Source organism: Gobio gobio (assembly GCF_949357685.1).
Source record: "Gobio gobio genome assembly, chromosome: 20".
NCBI lineage: Eukaryota > Metazoa > Chordata > Actinopteri > Cypriniformes > Gobionidae > Gobio > Gobio gobio.
In genome coordinates, this window is record NC_137113.1 from 49,147,332 (window position 1) to 49,169,501 (window position 22,170).

Consider the following 22,170-nt stretch of genomic DNA (forward strand, 5'->3'; position numbering starts at 1 on the left):
CAAACCTACAATTATCAATCATTTCACTCTAAAAAATTCTGGTTTGAAAACAACCTACGTTGGGTGAAAATGGACAAACCCAGCGATTGGGTTACATTTTGAATCACTGGGCTAAAACAACCCAACGGCTGGGCTAAAACAACCCAACGGCTGGGCTAAAACAACCCAACGGGATAAAACCCAACTGCCGGGATAAAACAACCCAACGGCTGGTCTAAAACAACCCAACGACTGGGTTAAAACAACCCAACGGCTGGTCTAAAACAACCCAACCGCTGGTCTAAAACAACCCAACGGCTGGCCTAAAACAACCCAACGGCTGGTCTAAAACAACCCAACGGCTGGCCTAAAACAACCCAACGGCTGGCCTAAAACAACCCAACGGCTGGGCTAAAACAACCCAATCGCTGGCCTAAAACAACCCAACGGCTGGTCTAAAACAACCCAACTGCTTGGATAAAACAACCCAACGGCTGGTCTAAAACAACCCAACTGCTTGGATAAAACAACCCAACGGCTGGGCTAAAACAACCCAACTGCTTGGATAAAACAACCCAACGGCTGGTCTAAAACAACCCAACAGCTGGGATAAAACAACCCAACCGCTGGGATAAAACAACCCAACAACTGGGCTAAAACAACCCAATCGCTGGCCTAAAACAACCCAACGGCTGGTCTAAAACAACCCAACAGCTGGGATAAAACAACCCAACCGCTGGGATAAAACAACCCAACAACTGGTCTAAAACAACCCAACAGCTGGGATAAAACAACCCAACCGCTGGGATAAAACAACCCAACAACTGGGCTAAAACAACCCAACAACTGGTCTAAAACAACCCAACGGCTGGTCTAAAACAACCCAACAGCTGGGATAAAACAACCCAACAGCTGGGATAAAACAACCCAACAACTGGGATAAAACAACCCAACCGCTGGGATAAAACAACCCAACAACTGGGCTAAAAACAACCCAACGGCTGGTCTAAAACAACCCAACAACTGGGCTAAAACAACCCAACCCCTGGGTTTGTAATGTACATCACTGTGGCCAAATTATGGAAAAATAATGCATGATATTTTTCACCCCATGCCAGCAGCTCGAGCTCAGAAGAGCAGCATTAACCCCGCCCCCATCCGTCACCCTCCAATCACAGCCAGCTGGAGCTGCACGCGCACTTTCATGAATGAATGAGGGCAGCCTCGGGAGAGTCTGGAGTGTGTGTTCGGCATGGACACACGCGTCTCTCTGCGACACACAGTGCGTCTGCGCGCGGCATGAGAGCGGTTCCGCGCGATGCCTCCGGGACGCGCGCGCTGCCATCCGCCCGCGGGGCTTCCAGCCGGTCCAAGTGAAGCCAATGAGGTCCTGAAGAGAATGGCCGTGCACAGAGCGCCCTCGGAGGGATGCGGTTCAGCCTCGCGTCGCTGGAGCCGCGGAAACTAGCCGCGATGTTCTCCTTCAGCGTCACCTGCGTCTCCGTCCTCTACCTCCTGCTGGGGTGCGGCGCGTCGGACCCGGTGGACAGCGCGCAGAACTCACCGCTGGGACGGGACAGTAACGGGACCGACGCGAAAGACTGGACCGCGACGCGGCGACTCCCGCACGCGCTGATCATCGGCGTCAAGAAGGGAGGCACGCGCGCGCTCCTGGAGTTCCTGCGGCTCCATCCGGACATCCGCGCGCTCGGCTCAGAGCCGCACTTCTTCGACAGGCATTACGCGCGCGGACTCACCTGGTACAGGTAATAATGCGCGTGCACGAGCACAGCTGTCATAACACAACGCACGCGAGGATAATTTGTGGGATGTATTTTAATAACTGGCGTCAGTGTTATAGAACACAATTAACACACGGAGAAAATATCAAAGTTTAGGGACCTAAAAATGAAAAGAATGCATCATTTACACTTAAAAATAAACCCTAAAGGGGGTTAAAAGATTTTATTCCTAATTTTATTCATTTAAAGAACATTTTTCTATTTTAAAGAATCCTTTGTGCAATGTGAAGATGATAAAGATTCTTTAACTGAGCCATTAATGCCAATAAAGAGCCTTTACGGCAAGAGCTAAATTAAACAGCACATAGTACAAAATAATAATAATGCATAATTTATTCATGGATTGCATGCTGGGAGATTAACCTCGCGTGTCAGTCAAAAATGACAGATTATTTAAATTTAAATGAAATGAATGTACTATATTTTAGTCGGATTATATTTTTATTTAATATTTTTAGGGGATTTTATGGTACTAAATTATATTTATGCTGTAGTTATAATCCACATATTCACTTTTTGAGCATGAACCTGAACATGAAATAAAACTAAAAATGAAATTTACATCTTAAACTCTCATAAATCTTGAATGTTTAAGCACAGACTGAAGTTTGAGCTCTTATTAAAGACGACACTTGGCAGATTATCACGGTCTTAAAGTGAACATGAAAAGAGTTTTACATTTATTGTTATTAAAAAAATAAAATTTTACATTTTTATATGAAATATATATTTTCCAAAACACGTTTTACCCTAAAACTGAGAAAAATCAAAGCCATAAATGTAGAGAGCTGTGATCCAGATGTGAGGTTGATATCTCCAGAAGTGTGTGTGTGTGTGTGTGTGTGTGTGTGTGTGTGTGTGTGTGTGTGGGACTATTGTTTTCAGGAACGGTGAACCTTTTCCAATCATGTCTGTGATGTGTTCTCGTGTTCACACAGCTAATGTCAAACCCATTCACAAGTTTCGTTCCGATAAAGAGAAAAACATCTTAAAAAAACAAAACAACATTTTTGGGTCAGAACTGACCCAGGCTTAAGCTCATTGGACAGTGGGAATCATAATTCTGCAACTGTGACAGTAGAACGTACAGTAAGTTCAGCATCGGGCTGGAAGTGTGAGTTTCCAGAGCTCTCTCCTCTCCTGCTTTTGCTGCTGAACATTCATTAATATCGACACTGTAGAGTCTTAGATCTGCAGGAACGGCTCTCAGGAGGATAACTCGCCATTCTGTGACATTTGGAGCTTATTTCTACATGATTGGGTTAAATGTTTAATCGCTGGGCTAAAATAACCCAAAGGCTGGACTAAAACAACTCAAAGGCTGGCATAAAACAATCCAACCGCTGGCATAAAACAACCCAATCCCTGGGCTAAAACAACCCAACGGCTGGGATAAAACAACCCAATCCCTGGGCTAAAACAACCCAACCACTGGGCTAAAACAACCCAACGGCTGGGCTAAAACAACTCAAAGGCTGGCATAAAACAATCCAACCGCTGGCATAAAACAACCCAATCCCTGGGCTAAAACAACCCAACGGCTGGGCTAAAACAACCCAATCACTGGGCTAAAACAACCCAACCACTGGGCCAAAACAACCCAACCACTAGGCTAAAACAACCCAACCACTGGGCTAAAACAACCCAACGGCTGGTCTAAAGAAACCCAATGGCTGGGATAAAACAACCCAACCACTGGGCTAAAACAACCCAACCACTAGGCCAAAACAACCCAACCACTGGGCTAAAACAACCCAACGGCTGGGCTAAAACAACCCAACCACTGGGCTAAAACAAGCCAACGGCTGGGCTAAAACAACCCAACCACTGGGCTAAAACAACCCAACGGCTGGGCTAAAACAACCCAATGGCTGGGCTAAAACAACCCAATGGCTGGGATAACCCAATCTTGCGCTGCGGTCCTAAAGGGTGAAGTTCACCTCCGCCCAGATGTGTCTGATTCTGATGAGCATGAGTGATGAGGCGGTGTCGCTATAACACGTGTTCATCAAGGCTGGAGCGAGAGAAAAACAGCCATCTGGAGCCTGAGGCCTGGCGGCGGCGTTAATCATCTCTGGAGCCAGATGTTGCTTTATATTGAGGACTCTCCATTGTTTGTGTTTGAGTTGCTTTTGACATCTCAAGAGGGATCGATACAGTGAGGAGGAGTCAGGGGCGGAGTCAGGGGCGGAGTCAGGGGCGGAGTCTCCACTCCCCAAAACAGTTTGAACATTTCCTCAAGATCTGAGGTGAATGATGCATATGAATATCCGTGTTCGTGACCTTTATAGACATACTGAAGGCAACACTGCACAATATATCAGTGTCTATCCACCGCGATGCCGCAGAAATAACAAACGTTATAAAATAGAATAGACACGAATCACGAAAGATACAGTTTCTCACGTGTGGGCTTACACTGATAAACATGATTCTGATACTACAGTAAACACTCGTGTACTTTCTACATTAGTTCAGGCGAGAATTAAAAAGAGTATATTAGCACTCAATTCAAGCTTGCAGAAATTAAAGCGTAAATATCAGCATTATAAAATTAAGTAATACTACTCAACCTTTCTGATACTGGTGTTCCCATCATGCACTGGGGTTTGAATAATTAATAAGGTTGATTTTTCGCTATTTATCATTGCTTCTGTTGTTCGGTTTAGTAACTTGCGTAAACTTAGTAAATTTGTGAAATTTGGAGTTTATTTCTACTCAAAACGACAAATTAATACTCTATCCATTGAATGTTACCGTAAAACAACCCAACCGCTGGGATGAAACAACCCAACCGCTGGGATAAAACAACCCAACCGCTGGGATGAAACAACCCAACCGCTGGGATAAAACAACCCAACCGCTGGGATAAAACAACCCAACCGCTGGGATAGAACAACCCAACCGCTGGGATAAAACAACCCAACCCCTGGGATAAAACAACCCAATCGCTGGGATAAAACAACCCAATCGCTGGGATAAAACAACCCAACCCCTGGGATAACACAACCCAACCGCTGGGATAAAACAACCCAACCACTGGGATGAAACAACCCAACCGCTGGGATGAAACAACCCAACCGCTGGGATAAAACAACCCAACCGCTGGGATGAAACAACCCAACCCCTGGGATAAAACAACCCAACCGCTGGGATAAAACAACCCAATCGCTGGGATAAAACAACCCAACCCCTGGGATAAAACAACCCAACCGCTGGGATAGAACAACCCAACCGCTGGGATGAAACAACCCAACCGCTGGGATGAAACAACCCAATCGCTGGGATAAAACAACCCAACCCCTGGCATAACACAACCCAACCGCTGAGATAAAACAACCCAACCCCTGGGATAACACAACCCAACCGCTGAGATAAAACAACCCAACCGCTGAGATAAAACAACCCAACCGCTGAGATAAAACAACCCAACCGCTGAGATAAAACAACCCAACCGCTGAGATAAAACAACCCAACCGCTGAGATAAAACAACCCAACCGCTGAGATAAAACAACCCAACCGCTGGGATAACACAACCCAACCGCTGAGATAAAACAACCCAACCGCTGGGATAACACAACCCAACCGCTGAGATAAAACAACCCAACCCCTGGGATAACACAACCCAACCGCTGAGATAAAACAACCCAACCGCTGAGATAAAACAACCCAACCGCTGGGATAACACAACCCAACCGCTGAGATAAAACAACCCAACCGCTGAGATAAAACAACCCAACCGCTGAGATAAAACAACCCAACCCCTGGGATAACACAACCCAACCGCTGAGATAAAACAACCCAACCGCTGAGATAAAACAACCCAACCGCTGAGATAAAACAACCCAACCGCTGAGATAAAACAACCCAACCGCTGAGATAAAACAACCCAACCGCTGGGATAACACAACCCAACCGCTGAGATAAAACAACCCAACCGCTGGGATAACACAACCCAACCGCTAAGATAAAACAACCCAACCGCTGGGATAAAACAACCCAACCGCTGAGATAAAACAACCCAACCCCTGGGATAACACAACCCAACCGCTGAGATAAAACAACCCAACCGCTGAGATAAAACAACCCAACCCCTGGGATAACACAACCCAACCGCTGAGATAAAACAACCCAACCGCTGGGATAAAACAACCCAACCGCTGAGATAAAACAACCCAACCCCTGGGATAACACAACCCAACCGCTGAGATAAAACAACCCAACCGCTGAGATAAAACAACCCAACTGCTGGGATAACACAACCCAACCGCTGAGATAAAACAACCCAACCGCTGGGATAACACAACCCAACCGCTGAGATAAAACAACCCAACCCCTGGGATAACACAACCCAACCGCTGAGATAAAACAACCCAACCGCTGCGATAAAACAACCCAACCGCTGGGATAAAACAACCCAACCGCTGAGATAAAACAACCCAACCCCTGGGATAACACAACCCAACCGCTGAGATAAAACAACCCAACCGCTGAGATAAAACAACCCAACTGCTGGGATAACACAACCCAACCGCTGAGATAAAACAACCCAACCGCTGGGATAACACAACCCAACCGCTGAGATAAAACAACCCAACCCCTGGGATAACACAACCCAACCCCTGGGATAAAACAACCCAACCGCTGAGATAAAACAACCCAACCCCTGGGATAACACAACCCAACCGCTGAGATAAAACAACCCAACCGCTGGGATAAAACAACCCAACCGCTGAGATAAAACAACCCAACCGCTGGGATAACACAACCCAACCGCTGAGATAAAACAACCCAACCGCTGAGATAAAACAACCCAACTGCTGGGATAACACAACCCAACCGCTGAGATAAAACAACCCAACCGCTGGGATAACACAACCCAACCGCTGAGATAAAACAACCCAACCCCTGGGATAACACAACCCAACCGCTGAGATAAAACAACCCAACCGCTGAGATAAAACAACCCAACCGCTGAGATAAAACAACCCAACCGCTGAGATAAAACAACCCAACCGCTGAGATAAAACAACCCAACCGCTGAGATAACACAACCCAACAGCTGGGATAAAACAACCCAACCGCTGGGATAAAACAACCCAACCGCTGGGATAAAACAACCCAACCGCTGAGATAAAACAACCCAACCGCTGAGATAAAACAACCCAACCGCTGAGATAAAACAACCCAACCGCTGAGATAAAACAACCCCAACCCAACCGCTGAGATAAAACAACCCAACCGCTGAGATAAAACAACCCAACCGCTGAGATAACACAACCCAACAGCTGGGATAAAACAACCCAACCGCTGGGATAAAACAACCCAACCGCTGGGATAAAACAACCCAACCGCTGAGATAAAACAACCCAACCGCTGAGATAAAACAACCCAACCCCTGGGATAACACAACCCAACCGCTTGGATAAAACAGCCCAATTGCTGGGATAACACAACCCAATTGCTGGGTTAGTCCATTTTCAACCCAACTTGGGTTATTTTTAACCCAGCATTTTTTAGAGTGCATAGACTTTTATTCAGTGTTATAATGTTTGAGTAAAATGTATAGCAAAGGAAACTTCAGCTGAGTGGAAATGACTCAACCTTTACTGGCCACATTAAAGTCTCTCATATTCTTCATTAGTTTGACTGAAGTTAGTTAAGTAGAGTTGACTTAATTCCATACGTGAAATGTACTCATGTCTTGTAGTTGGCCAGAAGGAATCCTGCCATGGCCACGCCTCCACTGGTGGCATCATTTATTCATGTGATTGTAGAAGTCTGGCCGCTTTAATGAACCTGAGCTGTTTCTGCGCTGGTCATGTGACAGGGCTGATGCTCCTCTGGACCCCAGATGGACCTCACAGCATCACAGGCCACTTGACATTATTGAGAAACCTTCAATTGACCTTTAACCCCGGTCATTTTCCTCAGAGCATTAGGATTTCATCTGGTCATCCAGCAGAGGTTCAGTCTGTAGCTGTGCAATCTCAGATCTCCCAGAAAACACAGTTTGCAGTGTTTCTGCGCTTGGGTTGAATATGGAATAACCCAGCACTTGGGTTGTTTTAACCAAGCAGTTGGGTTGTTTTAAGCAAACATTCAACCCAACTGCTGGGTTAAAACAACCCAAGTTGGGTTGAATATGGACTAGTTTTAACCCAAAGTTTGCAGTGTTTCTGCGCTTGAGCTTCAGTCAGGCTGGCATTGAACCGCTCAGCTGGAGATTCAGTTACGATGAGCCGGAGGATTTAATTCAGCCGAGGCTCCGAGTTCACGTTTCACACGCCAATACTGTCACTCACTTTAGAGAAATCCATGTGGTGTAAGTCACCCTCGATAGTGCACGAGATCCGCTCTGGAGGAAATATCTGAGACTGTGGGAGCGCTGAAGTTTCTGAAGTCTGAGAGACGTCGATATATCGATCCAGAACTGGAGAAATAATGCTGTGATGTCATCACATCCATGAGCAAATCATGAGGAGCGCATTAAAATGAGGATTTACATTCAAACATCGATTCCAGCTTTGCTTTTTTAAACGTGCGTACACTCTAAAAATGGGTTAAAAACAACCCAAGATGGGTTATATGGACTAACCCGGCAATTGGGTTGTTTTAAGCAAACATTCAACCCAACCGCTGGGTTAAAACAACCCAATTGCTGGGTTAAAACAACCCAAGTTGAGTTGAATATAGACTAATCCAGCAATTGGGTTGTTTTAAGGAAACATTCAACCCAACCAATGGGTTAAAACAACCCAACCGTTGGGTTAAAACAACCCAAGTTGAGTTGAATATGGACTAATCCAGCAGTTGGGTTGTTTTAACCCCAAAATGGGGTTGTTTTAACCCAGCATTTGGGTTGTTTTAAGCAAACATTCAACCCAACCGCTGGGTTAAAACAACCCAATAGCTGGGTTAAAACAACCCAATTGCTGGGTTAAAACAACACAAGTTGAGTTGAATATAGACTAATCCAGCAATTGGGTTGTTTTAAGCAAACATTCAACCCAACCGCTGGGTTAAAACAACCCAATTGCTGGGTTAAAACAACCCAAGTTGAGTTGAATATGGACTAATCCAGCAATTGGGTTGTTTTAAGCAAACATTTGGGTTGTTTTAAGCAAACATTCAACCCAACCGCTGGGTTAAAACAACCCAATAGCTGGGTTAAAACAACCCAATTGCTGGGTTAAAACAACCCAAGTTGAGTTGAATATAGACTAATCCAGCAATTGGGTTGTTTTAAGCAAACATTCAACCCAACCGCTGGGTTAAAACAACCCAATTGCTGGGTTAAAACAACCCAAGTTGAGTTGAACATGGACTAATCCAGCAATTGGGTTGTTTTAAGCAAACATTCAACCCAACCACTGGGTTAAAACAACCCAATAGCTGGGTTAAAACAACCCAATTGCTGGGTTAAAACAACACAAGTTGAGTTGAATATAGACTAATCCAGCAATTGGGTTGTTTTAAGCAAACATTCAACCCAACCGCTGGGTTAAAACAACCCAATTGCTGGGTTAAAACAACCCAAGTTGAGTTGAATATGGACTAATCCAGCAATTGGGTTGTTTTAACCAAGCAGTTTGGTTGTTTTAACCCAGCATTTGGGTTGTTTTAAGCAAACATTCAACCCAACCGCTGGGTTAAAACAACCCAATTGCTGGGTTAAAACAACACAAGTTGAGTTGAATATAGACTAATCCAGCATTTGGGTTGTTTTAACCTAGCAGTTGGGTTGTTTTAAGCAAACATTCAACCCAACCGCTGGGTTAAAACAACCCAATTGCTGGGTTAAAACAACCCAATTGCTGGGTTAAAACAACACAAGTTGAGTTGAATATAGACTAATCCAGCATTTGGGTTGTTTTAACCTAGCAGTTGGGTTGTTTTAAGCAAACATTCAACCCAACCGCTGGGTTAAAACAACCCAATTGCTGGGTTAAAACAACCCAATTGCTGGGTTAAAACAACACAAGTTGAGTTGAATATGGACTAATCCAGCAATTGGGTTGTTTTAACCCAGCAGTTTGGTTGTTTTAACCCAGCCATTGGGTTGTTTTAACCCAGCAGTTTGGTTGTTTTAACCCAGCAGTTTGGTTGTTTTAACCCAGCATTTGGGTTGTTTTAAGCAAACATTCAACCCAACCGCTGGGTTAAAACAACCCAATGGCTGGGTTAAAACAACCCAATTGCTGGATTAGTCCATATTCAACTCAACTTGGGTTGTTTTTAACCCAGCATGTTTTAGAGTGTGTGTGTAAATGTGTGTGTGTGTCGTGATTCTCATAGAGCCGTCTGTGGGCATTCCTGTCCTCTACAGCCCCTCATGAGCCTTTCTGAGGGCATTAATTATTAATGTTCCGTCAATATGAGCATCATCTACTTCACAAGCGCATGGACTCATCAAAACACAGCCAGAGATGAGGATATTAATCGTGACTTTAAATGCATCAACACAAACGAGCAGAGCCATTATTATAATAATATTGCGTGGAATATTATAATGTGGTGTGTGTTTGTTTTGGCTGGGTGTGTATGTTGGCATAAGTATGCAGGACTTTATGAACTCAACATAAGGCTGGAGGCTCCATTGGCAATGCGGCTCTCATTAGGGCCCTCAGGGGACTGTGGACGGGATCTGGCGTCTGCGGCCCCTGATGATGGATGTTTCTGGGAAGTGGACAGGGCACAGTTACAACTGACTGGCTCTTTAATGGCCTCTATATGCAAAGAAACGGATGGTTGGGTTTACACACACACACACACACACACACACACACACACACACACACACACACACACACACACACACACACACACACACACACACACACACACACACACACACACACACACACACACACACACACACACACACACACACACACACACACACACACACACACACACTTCTGTTTTGCTTTACAGGGTTTATTACATAAATATTGACCAAAGTTTAGCACTTCAATATTTTTTTTCCCCAATTATCTCAAGGCGTCCGCGGTGAAAAATTAGTTTACACAAAATAAAATGTCATGCATTTCAATGTTTCTGTCAATGTCTTGGTCCAACACCAACTTAAGGCACGTCAAATATAACGTGTATATATTTTTGAAAGAAAGAAATATAAATACAGAAAAATTGCAGGTCAGGGATAACATTATGACCTAATATTGTGTTTGCTGACCCGTCGAGGCATGGCCTCCTCTAGACCCCTGAAGGTGTGCTGTGGTATCTGGCACCAAGATGTTAGCAGCAGATCCTTTCAGTCCTGGATTAGACTTGTTTGTTCGGCACATCCCACAGATGCTCGATTGGATTGAGATCTGGGGAATTTGGAGGCCGGTCCGATAATTCACGTTTGATAATAGTCCGGACCAAGGTTATAATCGATTATATAATTAACGAAAACACACGAAAAAAACAAAAACTAACCAAAACTGTAAAGCGTGTTTGGCAAAACTAACTCAAATAAAATACAATTATAGATTAAATGTCCTTAGTTTTCGTCTTTGTCAATGTCTTTCATGGAGCAAATAACGTTCAGCTGCATTTCCTTTCCCTGCGTCTCTCTCTCACACACACACACACTCACACTCACACTCACACTCACACTCACACTCACACTCACACTCACACTCACACTCACACACACACACACACACACACACACACACCGCGTCTCCAAGAGAACCATGAGTGTTCGACGCTGAAAGCAAGTTGGTATCTCACACCTTCACACAATCACACATTAAAAAGTGGAATAAAAATATTTTAAATTCTGAATATACACTCTAAAAAATGCTGGGTTAAAAACAACCCAAGTTGGGTTGAAAATAGACTTACCCAGCAATTGGGTTGTTTTAACTCAGCGATTGAGTTGTTTTAAGCAAACATTTAACCCAATCGCTGGGTTAAAACAACCCAATTGCTGGGTTAAAACAACCCATTCACTGGGTTAAAACAACCCAATTGCTGGGTTAAAACAACCCATTCACCGGGTTAAAACAACCCAATTGCTGGGTTAAAACAACCCAATTGCTGGGTTAAAACAACCCATTCGCTGGGTTAAAACAACCCATTCGCTGGGTTAAAACAACCCATTCGCTGGGTTAAAACAACCCAATTGCTGGGTTAAAACAACCCATTCGCTGGGTTAAAACAACCCATTCGCTGGGTTAAAACAACCCATTCACTGGGTTAAAACAACCCAATTGCTGGGTTAAAACAACCCATTCACCGGGTTAAAACAACCCAATTGCTGGGTTAAAACAACCCATTCGCTGGGTTAAAACAACCCATTCGCTGGGTTAAAACAACCCATTCACTGAGTTAAAACAACCCATTCGCTGGGTTAAAACAACCCATTCACTGGGTTAAAACAACCCATTCACTGGGTTAAAACAACCCATTCACTGGGTTAAAACAACCCAATTGCTGGGTTAAAACAACCCATTCGCTGGGTTAAAACAACCCAATTTCTGGGTTAAAACAACCCATTTACTGGGTTAAAACAACCCATTCACTGGGTTAAAACAACCCAATTGCTGGGTTAAAACAACCCATTCACTGGGTTAAAACAACCCATTCACTTCACTGGGTTAAAACAACCCAATTTCTGGGTTAAAACAAGTCATTCACTGGGTTAAAAAATGAAAAGCAAAGGCTGTATGGAGGCATTAAAGGTCTTCACTGGAATGAGGGTGGCCTCACCCCCTCCGCAGGATCTGGGCTGAGGATGGGGTAACTGAGGATGGGGTAACTGAGGATGGGGTAACTGAGGATGGGGTAACTGCCTCATCTGTGTGTGCTGATGAGCAGGGCCGTGCAGAGAGTTCGTCAGGGGCAGGAGCTCAAATGTACAAAAAGGGGCTATATATATATATATATATATATATATATATATAGTAGGGCTGTGCAATTAATCAAATTTCGATTTCGATTTCGATTTTGCCTCCCAACGATCACCAAAATAGTACAATCGAGAAAAAACGATTATTTGGCCATGTTCAGTTTTGCAAGAACACTCTTATTTTGTCTTGCGTTCTGAATGAAACGCGCACGCGCTCATCCGCCCCTCCCGAAGCCACAAACTCTCTCAGTTCGTGAGTCTCGTGTGCATATCATCCGCTGGAATTTAAAAACTCGGCGCGAGTAAAGATGGCAGAAGGAGGGCAGTTACAGCAGCGTTTGGTGAACAAAAAAGGCAAAACCAACTCTGTTGTCTGGGAACAGTTTGGCTTCGAGGAATCAGACGACGAGCAGAAACATGCTACGTGCAAGATTTGCTACATGGTAGTGGCTGCAACGCAAGGGAACACCACGAATTTGTTTAACCACTTGAAAATTAAACAGAGTGACCTATGACAATCTAATAAAGAAACAAAAACTGACGAGTTTTTCCCCTCATATTTTTCAAATAATTCTCTCTTTGTAAACTTTGTTCAATGCATGCGAGTGCTGCCATATTTTCGAATATGACCAGTCGTTCCCTTTCGAGGGAACTCCCACTGCATCGGAACGACGAATTTGGGGACACTCCCTAAGCAACAGCGCGTCTGAAGTATGAATGAAATCAGGCCAATCCTGATTGGTGTTGCGTCATGACGTAACTATGACGGCATACCCGGAAGATACATAAAGGGCAGCCCAGGCATAGTAATGGCAGTTATCGCTCTTCAGCATAGCGCTCTTTGTGAAATCTGTCTGAAAAAAAAAAAGTCCTCTCGAGGGAGCCGCCTGTGAACATTGTGAGCGGCTCACACTCAGGCTCTTGCGTTCTCGGCTGGCCGTGTTCGATGAGGCCGGCCAGCCTCGTGAGCCCTCTGGTTCTGGACCCGCTGTTGCCGAGGCAAAGCGGCGTCGCAGATCCTGGGGCTCACAGCGGGATCTATCAGACAGGTTTGGGACTGCTGAGGCACCTTACCAAACTTCGTCTGACGATTCCGAGATTCTCCCTCCCCGTGTGGAAGCCCGCGCTGCGGCTTCTTCCCCCGGGGTGGAGAATCCGATGTTCATTCTCTCTGGTTCTGAGGAACCAGATGAGGTGGACATCGAAGCGGGCGGTGAAGCACCAGATGAGTCGCCACTTCACCCACCCGCTCAAGAGGAACTGGTCGAGGTTTTGACCCGTGCGGTGGCCAAATTAAGATTAGATTGGCCACAGGAAAATGAGGAAATCCAGCCACCAAGCAGGCTGGATGACCGATTCCTTTCACGCCGGGCTCAAACACCTCGCCGGGGTTTGCCTTTTTTCCCGGACGAGGTGTGCAAGTCTTGGAGAAAGCCGTATTCGGCACGCGTTTCCAATCCCCCTGTATTGGACTATTCTAATGTCCTGGGGGCGCGTGAAGCCGGATACGGGACGATGCCGCGGGTGGAAGATGCGCTCGCGGGCTATCTTTCTCCCGAGTCGGCATCGTCGCTGAAAGCCCCGGTACTGCCCACCAAGCCCTGCAGGGACACCTCAGCCTTGGTGGGCAGAGCCTATATGGCGGCTGGGCGGGCTGGTAGTTCCTTGCATACCCTTTCCATCTTGCAAGCCTACCAGGCCGACCTCCTGAAGGAGTTGGACGAGGGTGAGGGTCCCTCTCCGGGGGACATATTGGAGCTCCGGAAAGCTGCGGATTTGTCTCTCCGCATCACCAAGGAGACGGCCCGCGCTGTGGGCCGCTCTATGGCATCTATGGTGACTGTGGAGAGACATTTATGGCTGAATTTATCGGGGATGAAGGAGAAGGATAAAACCTTCCTTCTGGATTCCCCGATCTCGCCTTCTGGTCTGTTCGGCGACGCCATTAATATCGTCGTCGACAGATTCCAGGAGGCGAGGAAGCAGTCAGCAGCTTTCCGCCAATATCTCCCTCGTCGCTCCAAAGGGAAGGCTGCCTCCAGCGGGCAGCCTCAGCCGTCCACCAGTTCCTCGCACCGGCAGGTGCAAAAGCAGAGCGTCGCCTCTCGAGCCCCGTTTGAGAAACGTCCTTCAGGCTAGGAAGGCTGCTGGGAAGAAGTCCTAGCTTCAGCTGGACTTCAAAGAGCGGTCCCCCCCGCGCAGGAACAACCGAGGTTGTCCCCGCCGCGGCGCTCTCGGGAAATCGATGTGGTAATCCCGCCGTCACAGACGCTTCGGGCCACATCGGTTTCCCGCGGACGTTCACTGCTCCAGCCGCCTCCGGGAGGACTTGCGACTGGGCAGTTAACACGTCCGTACACCGAAAATTGTCCCCAACTGCTCCCTGCCGACAAGGCTCGGTTGATACCCGAAGCCAGCCTCGAGAGGCTGGTTCCCTTAGTAGATTATCTCAGTGCGTGGAAACGCCTTCCGAGTATTTCTACGTGGGTCCTGCGTACTGTAGAAAAAGGTTACAGACTGCAGTTCAGCCACCCTCCACCTGTGGAGTGACAGGGACTGTAGTGGAACCAGAGCGGGTTCGGGTCATGGAACAGGAAGTAGAATCCTTGCTGGTAAAGGGGGCCATAGAGTATGTTCCCCCGCCAGAGAGGGAGTCCGGGTTCTACAGCCGGTACTGCATAGTTCCAAAGAAGGATGGAGGGTTGCGTCCTATTCTGGATCTGAGGTATTTGAACTGATCTCTGATGAGGTTCAGGTTCAAAATGCTCACCATTCCTACTATCGTGAGTCAGATCCAGTCCGAGGACTGGTTCGTCACGATAGATCTGAAGGACGCATACTTCCATATATCCATCCTTCCGTGTCACAGGAAGCTCTTGAGGTTCGCTTTCGGGGGTGAGGCGTACCAATATCGAGTGCTTCCCTTTGGTCTAGCTCTTTCCCCACGCACATTCACAAAGTGCATGGATGCAGCTCTGGCTCCAATGAGACTCCAGGGCATCCGTGTGCTGAATTATATCGACGATTGGCTCATTCTGGCCCAATCGTACGATATGGCGGTTCGGCATCGAGATGTCGTTCTGGCCCACATAAAGTGCTTGGGGCTGAGACTCAACACCAAGAAAAGTGTGTTGACGCCATCCCAGAGAACTACGTTCCTGGGAGTCGTGTGGGATTCGACTTCGATGCGGGCGCAATTAGCCCCCGCACGAGTCGAGACCACGCGGGCGATGGTCTCAGGATTAAGGCTAGGCCACAGCATCACTGTCAGGCACTTCCAGAGGATGCTGGGTCACATGGCAGCAGCGTCCAACGTAATACCTTTTGGCCTGCTGCACATGAGACCTCTACAGTGGTGGCTGAAAACCAAGGGGTTTTCCCCCAGGGGGAACCCGTTCCGTATGATCAGGGTAACGCGCGTTTGCCTTCGTTCCCTAGCCATATGGAAAGAACCTTGGTTTCTGTCCCAGGGGCCAGTGTTGGGAGCGTCCTGTTGCCGGAAATCCGTTTCAACAGACGCCTCCCTCACTGGTTGGGGCGCGGTCATGGACGGCCGCTTTGCGAGGGGCCCTTGGGAGGGCCGTCATTCCTCCTGGCACATAAATTGCCTGGAGATGATGGCGGTCTACAAAGCTCTCAGGAGCTTTCTCCCAGACCTCGGCGGTCACCATGTCCTGGTACGGACAGACAATACGTCTGTCGTAGCATACCTCAACCGGCAGGGGGGTCTCAGATCGCGCCCTCTATGCAGACTGGCGCATCAGATCCTCCTGTGGGCCCAAGGGAAACTGTTGTCCATCAGGGCAATGTATGTCCCGGGGGTCCAAAATCAGGGAGCAGACATCCTGTCGAGGCAGGGGCTGAGGCCCGGGGAATGGCGACTCCACCCGGAGGTGGTGGAGGCCATGTGCGAGAGGTTTGGCCCAGTGGAAGTGGATTTATTCGCGTCTCGAGAGACGACCCACTTCCCACTGTGGTTTTCTCTCACGCATCCGGCCCCTCTGGGGCTGGATGCCATGGTGCAGACATGGCCGAGGCTACGTCTATATGCATTTCCCCCGATCGATCTGCTCCCGGGAGTCCTGGAGCGGGTCCGTCGACTCGGGTTTGGTTCTCGGACATCATATCTCTGCTGGCAGGTCAACCCTGGGAGATTCCTCTGAGGAGGGATCTCCTGTCTCAGGCAGGGGGCACGATATTTCACCCCCGGCCCGAGTTATGGAACCTTTGGGTCTATACCTAGAGGCTGGCCTGCCGGCCGATGTGATCGAGACCTTACTCAGTTCCAGGGCTCCATCTACAAGGAGACTGTACAGCCTCAAGTGGAATGTGTCTTCCACTTGGTGTAGAGAGCGTGAGGTGGACCCAGTTAACTGCCCAGTGGCTTCAGTGCTGGAGTTCCTCCAAGATCGTTTCTCTGCAGGGCTTACCCCGTCCACACTCAAGGTGTACGTGGCTGCCATTGGGGCTTTCCACACACCGTTGGGTGATGGGCCTTTGGGTAGGCACCAGTTGGTTGTACGGTTCCTCCGTGGGGCTCGGAGGATGAGGCCTGCGGCTCGGTCCAGAGTCCCAACCTGGGACCTGGCAGTGGTTCTCGAGGGATTGGCTGAGGCCCCCTTCGAGCCACTAGAGTCAGCAGACCCAAAGAGCTTGACCCTTAAGATGGCCTTTCTCTTAGCCATCACTTCTCTGAGGAGGGTGGAGGACCTTCAGGCCTTGGCGCTTACGCCGACTTGCCTGGAGTTTGCCCCTGGCGAAGTGAAGGCCATCTTACACCCTAGGGCCGGTTATGTGCCCAAGGTGCCATCGAACGTGGTCAGGCCTTTGGTTCTTCAGGCATTTCATCCTCCGCCTCACGTGACGGCGGAAGAAGGGAGGCTTCACCTGCTCTGCCCGGTCAGAGCCCTTAAATTATATGTGGAGAAGTCTGCGCAGTGGAGGAAGTCTGAGCAGCTATTAGTGTGTTTTGGTTCATCTAAGAAGGGGCTGCCTGCGTCAACCCAGACTATCAGCAGTGTTTCCCCTACAATGTATTCACAGCGGCGCAGCGCCGCCGCTGGATTTTCAGCGCCACTGTAAAATCTTCACATGATCAGTAATATCACGACATTCACTTACACACTGTAAAGGAGAGAGAGAGAGAGAGAGAGAGAGAGAGAGAGAGAGAGAGATTGACGATGGCCAGAGAACTAAACAAAAATGTAGTCTGCTTACACTTTCACAATATCACAGGGCTGTGATATTAATCTTTTTTTCGCTTCCAAGGATTAAAAAAAGAAGATATGAGGTAAAACTATTATAAACTATGCTCGCGCATCGTCTAGCACAACTTCCTTCCCTTCACAGCGCGCGCTGTCATTTCTCCCCAAACATGCATTTAACGTCAGATTCAGCACAATCCGTGATTGTTGGCAAATGCACTCTCCACTTTGGCTAAATTGCAGAACGTGTTTGATTAAATGAAAAGCACAATAATCCGCGCAATAGACGCTGTTTCCAAGTTCAAGGCAGGCGTGTGTGTGTGTGTGTGTGTGTGTGTGTGTACGCACGCTGCGAAACGGACCGAATTGCACATATGCTTCGTGTGCGCGACTAAACCATCAAATACACAACAAAATAGCCTATATGTCAAAATGACAGGCTTGGAGAGTATTCACTTAAACACAGTTTAGCTTAAATGGGCGTAAAAGGGAGAATGATTTTAGATCTGCGTCTTAAAGGGGCAGCATCTAATAAACTTGGTGACGATTGAGCCATAATGTGAATCAAAACAACAATATATTTGATTAATAAAAACTTAAGGTAAAAAAAAAAAACATCATGAAATAATATTTCCCAATATTAGGCTACTGTTTTTTCTGGTAATTTATATTAAATAAATGCAGGCTTGATAAGCATGAGACTTTTTGCAAAAACATAAAATAGTATCCAAACACTATGGGGTTTTTTTTTTTTTTTTTTTACATATTGCCCCTTTCTTACATTTGAGCCCTTGCCCCTTAGGAACTTTCTGCACGTCCCTGCAGGTTATTGAATTAAAATAGGCTATAAGATAGTCACCTTTTAAACTAATGAAAAGCTTAATTTGGATTTTAATGTTCAAAATGTCTATTTCTATCCACAAAACTTGCCAGATGTCATGGTTTATTTTAATTTTTTATTTATTCCGGAGGTGCATGCCCCCGGACCCCCCCGACGAGCGGCTTGGTAACAACCTCCGGCACGTAACAGCACCGCTGCTGGAAAAAATTCTAGGGGAAACACTGCTATCAGTAACTGGATTGTCCAGGCAATAGCCACGGCCTATCAGGTGCGCAACCTGCCTTCACCTATGGCCGTGAGGGCACATTCCACCAGGGGCATGGCCTCTTCGGTGGCCCTCCTTTCTGGGGTCCCCTTGCAGGACATTTGCGAGGCAGCCGGATGGGCTACTCCACACACCTTTATTAGGTTTTATAGTCTGCACCTCCCTGCGACGCCCGGTGCTAGGGTACTCCAGTCCTAGCTGTGCCCGGTCTCCGGCTTCACACTGGGACTGGTGCTACCGTCGGTGTGGCCTAGTGGGTACTCGTTCCCCAAATTCGTCGTTCCGATGCAGTGGGAGTTCCCTCGAAAGGGAACGGCTCGGGTTATGTATATAACCCTTGTTCCCTGAGAAAGGGAACGAGCACTGCATCTCGTCGCCACACCTCGGCAGGCCTGGAGCGCATGCTTCATCGCGATAACTGCCATTACTATGCCTGGGCTGCCCTTTATGTATCTTCCGGGTATGCCGTCATAGTTACGTCATGACGCAACACCAATCAGGATTGGCCTGATTTCATTCATACTTCAGACGCGCTGTTGCTTAGGGAGTGTCCCCAAATTCGTCGTTCCGATGCAGTGCTCGTTCCCTTTCTCAGGGAACAAGGGTTATATACATAACCCGAGCCGTTTTCCCCGTCATCACCCGGGTTTAGTGCCAGAAGACGCGAATGAGAAGCCGCGCGCGCTGTGAGAAAATGTATCTGTATCTGATAATGTATCATCCGAGAGCGCGCACACGCCTCTCAGCGCGCAAATATTGAGTTCTCTTTCAAGTCTTGCTCTTGAACCGACAAACTCACACAAAACGTATGTCAACATGTCCAACTTGATGAGTATCCTAGCAGACATAGTCTGTATATGCCTTAAGTGAACTTTATACAGTCGATAAAGACGACGTATATCCGAGCTTTAGGTCTTTAAACAGACAGCAGTAAAGGCTACTGCCTCTTTATGTCAAACAACAAAAGACAAGGACATCATTCACTGCACTTGATTGAATAGCTTTTGTAAGTTTAATAGGATTAATCTTTAATTTATGCACTCAAATATGCAATGTTATTTTACATTTGATACATTTCTGTACCTGAAAACTAATGTTAGACGTACATGAAAAGCATATCTAGCCGAACCAAATTGTTTATCTTATTTATTTGTGGTTATCATTTTTACGTGAATACTTTTATACTTTGATTTGAATATATGTTATATTATTTATTTTAATAGTTCAAAAAGTACAACAAATGTTACAATTTCAATTGAATTGTTGAAAGGTGTATTTTTAATAAATACAACACATTCCCAAAGTCATGTGAAATAATCGTGTTACATAATCGTGATTTCAATATTGACCAAAATAATCGTGATTATGATTTTTTCCATAATCGAGCAGCCCTAATATATATATATATATATATATATACAGGGAGTGCAGAATTATTAGGCACGTTGATTTTCTGATCATATTTTTTTTCCAGGCACATTTGACCAATTCCAAACCACAGTAATCCTAATAACTACTATTGATTTAGTATTTAATAATGTATAAGTGATATATAATTGTTCATGAAGGCTGGAAATGAAAATCACCTTATATTCAGGTGTGCAGAATTATTAGGCATGTTTTCTTTTACAGATAAATTGAGCCAAAAAAGAGATTTAACTCAGACTGAAAAGTCAAAAAGTATTAAATGCCCATGAGAAGGAGACAATACTAATTAGGGGTGTAACGATTCGTTTTAACAACGATTCGATTCGTATCACGATTTGAGGTTGTCGATACGATTCAAGGACGATTTTGGTTCATTTAGAACGATACGATCCGAAACGATTCAGTGACCTGAAATCGATTCAGTAACTTTTTAGCCAAAAATTGTGTGACTGAAATAAATATCTGGATACTGGTCAGTGCAGGTGAAGTTTCCTAGATTCCTGTTGTTTCTTGTAAGGGAATCAGGTATCAATTAATTATGGATATAAACAAACAAGTAAACAACAATTAATGGCAAATGCATTCAAATTTTATTTGAATAAAGTGCAACCAACAGTTTAGGTTGAATTAACAGGAAGTTAACCTTTTCTGCTCTCATTTTCAATATTCAATACATTTTCAATAAAAGCACAGTAAGTGCAACCAACATTTCAACAGTAGGTTAACCTGCTACTTCTGCTTTTGTTATCCAACATAATAATATTACAATATTAATATCAAAAATAAAGTGCAACTAACTACTCTTCAGGTTTAATTAATAGTAGGTTTACCTGTTACTTTTGCTGTTGTTTTTCAACATTAAAATAATACAAATACAATATTAATATCAAAAATAAAGTGCAACCAACATTTCTTCAGATTGAATAAACTGGCTGAACCTGCTACTACTCTCAGTTTAATAAACAAACAATATTTAACAAAAGATAAAATGTAACCAACTACTCTTCAATGACTCTACAGATTTCTTTTTCAAAAAAATCAACATGATCTGACCGCAGAACACTTCTCTGTGCGTTCACTATGTCGCCAGCAGTGCTAAAACTCGCTCTACTGGCACACTGGTGTCAGGAATGCACAGGTAACATTTAGCAAGGGTTGAAAGTACAGGTAAAACGTTACTAACTTAGCTCTTTCTCCTGGTGGCTTGATAATTTCTCGCTGGTTGGCTTCTCCTCTGCCATCCGCCATGCTATGTTTTGTTTTCTTAGCGCTGCTGCTGCTGGTGCGTTGCGATGATGTCACAGATAGGCAGACTGAATCGAGTAACGTTTAACGCCTTTATCATTAAAAGTGCTAAGAAAAAACATCCATTTAAAGTCTGACGTGCTTAAATCCAATGCGTTATTTCCTATGATCGATACAATCGATTGATTACCTTTTAAAACGATGTTAGATCGATATATGTCGTCCGGAAGGCCAACTTGCCGAGCACAGATCGATGTAGTTAGATCGTAGGAAAATAAATCGATACATCGATGTAGTAGATGAATCGTTACACCCCTAATACTAATGCAATACTAGACATTACAGTTAAGGCGTGACCATTGGACAGTGAAATGCTCGTTGGGTCAGCAGGATCTGACAAAAACAGGTGGTGAAGAAAAGAGACCTGTTAACTGCAAAAGAATGAAGAATTAAGGTGAAGAATTAAGTGTGAAACCATCAGGAACCCTTTAGTCTCCAGCGCCACCATTTTCCAGAGCTGAACCTACCTGGAGTCTCCAGAAGT

The 22,170-nt window shown here is 45.8% G+C and overlaps 1 protein-coding gene across 3 annotated transcripts in view; it reads left to right on the forward strand.

The window, feature by feature from the left end:
* The first annotated feature begins 1,207 nt into the window (after positions 1-1,207).
* hs3st3l (heparan sulfate (glucosamine) 3-O-sulfotransferase 3-like) overlaps positions 1,208-22,170 on the forward strand; it is a 34,960-nt gene continuing 13,997 nt past the window's right edge. For all 3 annotated transcript variants that reach the window (XR_013818626.1, XR_013818627.1, XM_079845448.1), the window contains exon 1: positions 1,208-1,745. Coding sequence is in view for 1 of the 3 variants with exons in the window: in XM_079845448.1 (XP_079701574.1) it covers positions 1,408-1,745 (338 nt within the window). In the remaining 2 variants the exon portion in view is untranslated. The remainder of the gene's footprint in view (positions 1,746-22,170) is intronic.